This window comes from Sarcophilus harrisii, chromosome 1, assembly GCF_902635505.1.
Source record: "Sarcophilus harrisii chromosome 1, mSarHar1.11, whole genome shotgun sequence".
NCBI lineage: Eukaryota > Metazoa > Chordata > Mammalia > Dasyuromorphia > Dasyuridae > Sarcophilus > Sarcophilus harrisii.
The window spans coordinates 217,290,777-217,299,552 of NC_045426.1; the positions used below are offsets into that span (position 1 = coordinate 217,290,777).

At 35.8% G+C, this 8,776-nt stretch overlaps 1 protein-coding gene across 6 annotated transcripts in view; it reads left to right on the forward strand.

Moving 5' to 3' along the window:
• Positions 1 to 5,481, forward strand: part of ZBTB5 (zinc finger and BTB domain containing 5) — a 41,904-nt gene extending 36,423 nt beyond the window's left edge. For all 6 annotated transcript variants that reach the window (XM_031937098.1, XM_031937094.1, XM_031937099.1 and 3 more), the window contains one exon: positions 181 to 5,481. In XM_031937098.1, the coding sequence (XP_031792958.1) occupies positions 185 to 2,215 (2,031 nt within the window). In that variant the 5' untranslated portion in view covers positions 181 to 184 and the 3' untranslated portion in view covers positions 2,216 to 5,481. The remainder of the gene's footprint in view (positions 1 to 180) is intronic.
• Positions 5,482 to 8,776: the final 3,295 nt, after the last annotated feature.

An 8,776-nucleotide genomic window follows, 5' to 3' on the forward strand; every position in this document is an offset into this window, starting at 1 on the left:
TTGTTCCCAATTTGATAGATTTTTAGTTTACATGCTTTTGCCATTGAAATTTTCAGTTATTCCAATAGACTAAAATAAGAGAGTGACTGGACTTTTGACTCTTTTGCAACATTTATGCTTTATTCTCTCATTAAAACCATTCAAAGTCTTAATGTTGTTTTTTTCTTTTAAATTGTTTAGGATCATGGATTTTCCTGGACACTTTGAACAAATCTTTCAACAGCTAAACTACCAACGACTACATGGCCAACTTTGTGATTGTGTCATTGTGGTGGGGAATAGACATTTTAAAGCACATCGTTCTGTGTTGGCAGCATGTAGCACCCATTTCCGAGCCCTTTTTACTGTAGCTGAGGGAGATCAAACCATGAACATGATCCAACTGGATAGTGAGGTGGTAACAGCAGAAGCTTTTGCTGCTTTGATTGATATGATGTATACCTCTACACTTATGCTTGGGGAGAGTAATGTTATGGATGTTTTGTTGGCAGCTTCTCATCTGCATTTGAACTCTGTTGTTAAGGCCTGTAAACATTACCTAACTACAAGGACGCTGCCTATGTCTCCCCCCAGTGATAGAGTTCAGGAGCAAAATGCACGAATGCAGCGGTCTTTTATGCTTCAGCAACTGGGACTGAGTATAGTGAGCTCTGCGTTAAATTCTAGCCAGAGTACAGAAGAGCAACAAACTACCATGAACTTATCAATGAGGAGTAACATAGAACAGCGTACTACATTTCCAATAAGGCGCTTCCATAAGCGGAAACAGTCTTCCGAAGATCGAGCCAGACAGCGCATCAGGCCTTCTCTAGATGAGTCCATGATTTCAGATGCAACTCCAGAGAATGGACAGACAGTGGTTCATACTCGTGAGGAATTTTTTTCACCAGATTCTTTGAAAATTGTGGACAATTCTAAGTCAGATTCAGTAACTGATAACCAGGAAGACAATGCTATCATGTTTGATCAGTCATTCAGTGGGCAAGAAGATGCCCAAATGCCCAGTCAATCTGACAACAGTGCCGGGAACATTTCTCAAATGTCCATGGCATCTCAAGCAACTCAAGTGGAAACTAGCTTTGACCAGGAAGCTACTTCTGAGAAAAATGGTTTTCAGTGTGAAAATCCAGAAGTTAGCCTCAATGAGAAAGACCACATGAGAGTAGTGGTTAAATCTGAACCTTTGAGCTCTCCTGAGCCTCAGGATGAAGTGAGTGATGTAACCTCTCAAGCAGAAGGCAGTGAATCTGTAGAAGTGGAAGGTGGGGTGGTTAGTGCTGAAAAGATAGAGCTGAGTCCAGAAAGTAGTGATCGTAGTTTTTCAGATCCACAATCCAGCACTGACAGAGTAGGGGACATTCATATTTTGGAGGTTTCCAACAATCTGGAACACAAGTCCACTTTCAGTATTTCAAATTTTCTAAACAAGAGCAGAAATAGCACCTTTAGTGCCAATCAGAACAATGATGACAACATTCCAAACACTACCAGTGACTGCAGAATAGATAATGACACATCTTATTTAATAAGTCCAGAGTCAGGACCTACAGGTGGTCATTCCTCTGCAACTGTCTCTCATGTGGAGAATCCTTTCAGCGAACCTGCAGACTCACATTTTGTTAGACCTATGCAAGAAGTAATGGGTCTTCCCTGTGTGCAGACTTCTGGTTATCGAGCAGCGGAACAATTTGGGATGGATTTTCCCAGAACTGGTTTGGGAATACATTCTCTCTCCAGGGCAATGATGGGTTCATCTCGAGGGGGAGCCAGTAATTTTCCAGGTTACCGTCGTATAGCTCCAAAAATGCCAGTTGTGACCTCTGTTAGGAGTTCTCAAATACAAGATAACTCAGCTAATTCCCAGTTGTTAATGAATGGGCCTACTTCCTCCTTTGAAAATGGGCATCCTTCCCAGCCTGGTCCCCCTCAATTGACCAGAGCATCAGCTGATGTTCTATCAAAGTGTAAAAAGGCCTTATCAGAGCACAATGTCTTAGTTGTAGAGGGAGCTCGAAAATATGCCTGCAAAATCTGCTGTAAGACATTTTTGACCTTAACAGACTGTAAGAAGCACATTCGTGTACATACAGGTGAGAAGCCCTATGCCTGCTTAAAGTGTGGCAAAAGGTTCAGCCAGTCAAGCCACCTGTATAAACATTCCAAGACTACTTGCCTTAGGTGGCAGAGCAGCAATCTACCTAGCACTTTGCTCTAATCCTGTTCTTCCCTCTAATCAAAACGAAGTCAATACCAATTTCAAAAGAATTTTTAACAGAACTATTGGCAGATATTTAACACTATTTTGTTTTAGATTTCAGGCTGAACAGTGGCTCTTAAAAGTTGGGGAACTTCTGTAATTAGACATAGGCACTTGTGCTAATAGGTCTTTGAGAAAAATTCGGAACTTGGAAGAAAAGGGATGCAATCCCTGAAACCCAAGTTTTTTCCTTTAGGATTGAGTTAACAGGGAGAAAGTATTTAGTACCTTTTGATCCTAAAAGTGGCACGTTTTAAGAAGAAAAAACTAAAGTGCAAATTTTTTAAAAGCAGTTTTTGTAAAATTGTGTGAAACATTTAAATAAAATACCTGTACATTTAAGTTTGGTATATTATATGTCTGAACAATGATGCAAAGAGCTCTTAACTGTTACTAATGGCGACTGTGTATCTGTATGGGGGGGTGGGGAGCCCTTCAGGATATCTCTGTCTGCCACAAAATGCTTTAAAGTATATTATAAAAATAGTTTTAGGGGTTCAGAATGTACTGTATTTTTTATTTTAGGTTGTCGCAGTAATAGACACTGCGCTATGATGGTGCTGAAATTGAGTCCATAGTAAGCATTCTTTTGGACTATTAGATGTATATACTTATACAGCAAGATCATTTGGATGTTTGAACAATTTTTCTTGTTTTACAACAAAATTGTATATGCAGTATGTACTTGTATTGAGTGATAAGTGAAGTACTGTTTCTGTATGTGCTGTTAGCAGTATTTTAACCAACTTGTTATTTCAGATGTTAAAATTCCATATATATATGTATATAGTATATATATATGGGAGTTTAAAAAGAATTAGTCTTTGTCTACTTCATTCTAATAACTTGTAATTATGTTTTGTGGAACTTTCTTTTTTATCAGAAGATGACCTTTTTCAGATGTTAACAATCTAATCCTAACTATTGTTTAAGAAGCCTCTCCCTGTTTTGTTTTATTTTTTTCCTTTCAGGCTTTGAATATCCATATGTGAACCTTTCCAAACGTGATATTATTTCTTTTATGTTCAAAAGTCAATTTTATATTTGTGGTAAGGGATATGTAATTTGAGAAAAGAGCTACAATGTTTATTTCATTTCCCTTCAAAACCTCCCCATCTCCAAAGGGCCAAGAAAATGTTTAAAAAAGATGTTTCTAGTTTAGGTACAACTTTGCTTTATTATAATTCACTATTTACCAAAACTTTTGTTTTAGAATTTGAGATTTACCAAACTCTAAAGAAAGGTTAGGCATCTTATAGCGCGTAGTATGTGACAGTGGCATTTTGTCATTCACCAGTCTCACCACAAGCACTGATTACTTTTCTCTTTTGTTCTTACTTGCCTGCCTGCCTTCATTTCTCTTTGGTTTGCTTTGTTCTGTGCCTGTGCCTCAGGGCTGTCATTTCTAGCCCTGGAAATAGCTCAACCCTTAGTGATAATCATTCAGAGCCAAAAAACACCACTTCCTAGAGGATCACAGTGATCTTACTTTAGGGTTTCTTTATTTTATTTTTTAGAGGTATTTATTTCTGTAGTACTCTATTAGGCAATGTATAGACAAGTGAGTTCAGCGGACCAGGTTTTTTGGATAAGTTAAATTGAGTATAATTTGGGCAAACACTTCAAAATCATTGTGTTCAGAATAGAATGAATTAACTTAAACACTAACATAAGAGTTGATCTAAATCTAATGTGTGTAATAAATTTCTGGGCAGTTTAATGCTCCTGAAGATATCCTGGTTCTGGATATTGACCTCTCTTAAATAAGAGCTTTGATTCCCATGAAGTAAAGGCAAAAATAAAACCTATTTACGTTAAATTTGCAACACTTGTTAGACTGAGAAGGATAAGCTTCCATACAGAGAAGAATGTGAACATTTCTTTCTGTGAATGACTATTAAAAATGTAGCTGATTAGGTCTGCACTTAGTTTTTGACTTGACTTTCTTCTTTAAGTAGGATTAAAACTTAATAAAACATTTCCAAAGATGGTAGACACACTATGCCATATCATCAGGGTAATTATTCTGTTTTATCTTTTGAGGAGGACAGGGATTCTATCAGAGATCCTTTTTTTTTTTTTTTTTTTTACAAATCCCAAACATTTGAGAAGCAGGGTTTCATGTGTGTATCCTTACTTTAACATATATGCTGTATAAGGATTAAAAGTCTCTTATCTTAATGAGCATTTTTGGAACTATTAGAAATGTTAGAGGGCTTTCCATTTGAATTTTTTTGATGGCATAAAGAAATTATTCTGATTGGTTGCCCTTAATTATAAGTTAGCATAAAGAAGCAAAATATTACATCTTTATCGAATCCTAAATACATGATGTTTATCGAATCCTAGATACATGATTTTACGCCCAGTGATAAACTGGTCAAAGTACAGTATTTTCAAATAAAACTAGCTTGTTATATTTAGGCAGCATGGCACAATGGATGGAGTGCTGGTCTTGGTGTCAAGACGACTTGGATTTGAATCCCATCTCTGATACTTATCAGTTGTGTGATCATGGGCATCACTTTTCTTGGCAACTCCCTAAGGTTTATTTACAAAGTTAGAAAGAAAGGTATTCTGATTTGGTAAAGGGAATTCCTAACCCAAAAGAAGACCTTTAGATGAATTGTAACATTTTTTATTTTCTGAAAAGTTTTGAATTTTGTAGCCAAAACAAAAATATTTTGGTCTTAGTTTTTTTTTTTTTTTTAACTAAACTTGCCTCATAATATTAACTAAGCTAGCTCTAAACGGTTTCAAATCAGTAGCATTAACATTTTTTTTAGTAGTTTTACTCAACAATTTCTGTTTTAGACCCTGACTCCTTGTTTATTTAGGAGGTTTATGCCCAAATTTCTTAATTTTCAGAGATCCTTCCTGCTGAGTCACATGCTTTATTTTATTGTCTTTTAATTGATTACAACCTGGCTTCAGGGTTTGGAAAAATCCATTTGCCAATTTGGCTTTATGATGGAGGAGTGAAATGTGGACCCTGAATGCTTGTAAGATTCTCAGAAACTTAAGTTTTCTACTGATTGGCCAAACTAGATAATTATTGAACAGTGGTATGCCATGGAATGGCTATAGAAGGGAACTGGGTTCTTCGGAGGAGAAAATTCAATGACAAATTTGAATAATGGGAGAAAAGATTGGACAGAAAGAACCAAGACACTGTGTTTAAGCTTTGGTGCTGTTACTAATTTTAAAATAAATTTTTCAAACAATTTATGTCTCCTTGGTTTCCTCTCTTTTCTAAAAAGCTTTTTCTTTAGAGGAGTTCAAGTATGAAGTTTTCTTCTTTCTTTGCTTCTTTCTATTCCCCTTCCCCAGAATGAAATATATTTTCATTCAGAAAATAAATTTCACCAGGTGAGATTTGGAATTGGGTTAAGGAATAAATTCCCAACTCTTGAGTTGAATACTAATATATATATGTATTAAGGTAGGTATTTAGGTTTCTCTACCTCTTAGGAAGGATGAAGGAACAGGTAGAATGTTGGGAAGGTGAAAAGAAAATCACATTTTTTGTTTTTTTAAAAGTTTGGTTCTGGACAGATGCTTCATTTCAAGAATAATCCAATTTAGTAAACATTTATCAAAGCACTTATACTTCAGTAAAACACTCTTGGATCTTGAGAATGCCATGACAAATGAAAAAGTGTCATCAATATATTGTAGATAGAATTGTAGAAATAAAACTTAAGAAACAGTTGTGCTATATAGTTTCAGGCACTAACAACTAGGCATACAGAAAGACTTTTGTTGGAGCTGGTACCTGAGATAAATTTTATAAGTATTCTAAGAGGCAAAGGTAAATAGGAAATACCTTCAGGCCTATAGACAACTTATGTTCACACAGAAGTGAGTCTTGGAAATAATGAGTAGGCCTGTTTGGCTAGTGTCTGGACTGTGGGAAGGGGAATAATGTGCAGTGTAAAAACATGGGCTTTAAATGCCAAACACAGACAATTGAATTATATCTCAACCAATAGGGGAATCACTGAAGATTTTGGAACTGAGCAATGGCTTCATAAATGCTTTAGGAAGATTAATTGAGCATTTGTGTAGAAAATGGATTCCAGAGGAGATTGGAAGTAGGAAGATGTAGATATGAACTCTAAAAACTTGTTGAATTGTATAATTGGGTGTTTGAAGGTCTGGGCTTCCACAAGACTCTATTTTTAAGATTTGTTAGACTGTACCAAATAGATATACTTCCTAAGTTACCAGAGAGCTACTCAGCATTGAGAACATGGACCAATATGCCCAAATGAACTCCAATTGGACTTCGAGGCAAAAATATTAACAGTAGTTCAGTTAAGTGATTAAGGTCTAAACGAGAGTGAGTGAAATAAGATTGGGGGAGTTAATATAGGTGAAGCTGAAAAATTAGATTTGAATAAGAGTGAGGTAAAGATGACTTTGAGTTTATAAATCTGGGTAATAGGGTTCCCAGAAGAAATGAGTAAACTTAGAGGAAGGCTCAGGCTTATGGAAGCAGATTAAGTTCCATTTTAGTTAACTTGTTTGAAATATTAGTGGGACATAGGCTGTTGAGTGTGCAATTGGCAGTGTGGAATATGAGTTCAGAAAAAATAGAGAGTTTTAAGAGTGAGAAAACCCCAGGAATTAAGATTATCAAAGAAGAGAGAACGGGGTCCAGGCTAGTCTTGGATAAATTCAAACTGGCAAATTCACATTAGGTGGAAGATGGATGATCCAGTTAGGTGAACCGATTCTGGCAGAAGAATTGGGGGGGGGGGTGAAAGTATCAGAAGTCAAGAGGAGAGAAATGGAATTCTTTAAGCAAAAATTAGATGACCTTTTTGAAGATGTTGAGATTCTTGTTCAGAAAGTCATTTGCAGAGATTGCCAATAATCTTGGAGAATGAAATGGCGTTGAGTGGTCAAAAGCCAGATTGCTAGAACTTGGTTGAGAAGAGAGTGGAAGGTGAATAAGTGGGAAAAAATGTAGATGACCAAGTTTGTCTATGAAAGGAAATCTAGGGATGTGTAGGGAAGCTTCGGGGGATGGCATGGTTAGGTGAATTTTTTAAAGGATGGGGAAGAGATTTATGGGTAGGGAAGAAGAAAATAGCAGGGTTGGCAGATAAAGATTCAGAGAGATTAGAAGTCAGTAAGGAAAGAATATAAGGGGAAAGAAGAGAAGGATTAATGATGAGGGAAAACTGGTTAAAACTCATGGAGGAGGTAGTAAATTATGGGCAATGTGGAATTTACATATCCTTTTTTTATACTCTGTTGCCTGTGCTACACCCAGTAATCCTGACCAAGAAATAAATGGAATTTAGCTAATATTGATCACAGCTTCTCTTTCAAGATGCTCATGAACCATTTAATAATTCCTTCTAGAACTTTGCCAGAAATCAATGCCAGTAGGTTCAAAAATCTAATTTTTCTATACAGAAATTAAAGAAATTTGCTAATTTCTCAGCTTTTCTTGGTTATGATTTCTCAGAAATGGCAATTTAACAAGAATTTTTTGTTTTCAGAGATGTAATTCAAATTCCAAGTCAGGTGATTTGAATTCATTTAACTGTATGTAAAATGCTTTGTAAATCTTAAAATACTAATAAATATCAACTTTTCTTCTTAGCATTTTCCAAAAATTTCATTATGTGACTCACTTTAATCATCCTGACATCTTTATTTTCCTATTCCATGTTTTATGTTCATCTCCACTCCAATCCATTTTGATATTTTGCTTTTTGGTTTCCTTTATTTCTAATCAACAGTTAACTAGCATTTATGTAAGTACCTCCTATATATCAAGCATTTCAAGTGCTGGTGTTACACTTATAAAGATGAAATTCTGCCCTCCAGCAACTTAACAACAAGAAATTATTACACAAACAGACGAGGACAGCAAGGTCAGGTGAAACTTCAAAGGGGGAAATGAACTGATCACATGCTCAAAAGACTCTTTGGAAGAGCTCAAAAAGGGTCTTAAAAAGAAAAATGGGGAAAAGAAATGAGCTATGCAGGAGAATTATGAAAATTTTTTGGGAAAAGCCAATAGTTTGGAAAAGGAAGCATAGAAATTGACCAAAGAAAACAACTCCTTAAAAAATAGAATTGGTAAAATGGGAAAAAAAAATTCACTGAACAAAACAACTCCTTTAGAAGTAGAATTCCCAACCTAGTCCAAATGCAGTTTTCACCGTACCATCTGATAGATGGGATTTGGGGTATCATCTACAGGTATGAAAAAAGAATTAGAGAGGAAACCAATTTGGCATGGCTAGCACAAGAGAATAAAACGGTGGGTAATGTCTTTAATAACATTAAATACTGTGTGGAGGTTAAGGTGAATATTGAGAAAATATTCTTTGAATGAATGAGGACATTAGTACCTTCAAGATGTCGACTGGCAAGAACTAGAAGGACCCTAAGAAACTATTATAATCTCCCATTTTATAAAAAAGAAAATGAGAACCAGAGGCATTTGGTTTTTTGTCCAAGATGACATTGGTATTTATTAGCAGAATTGGGAGTCAA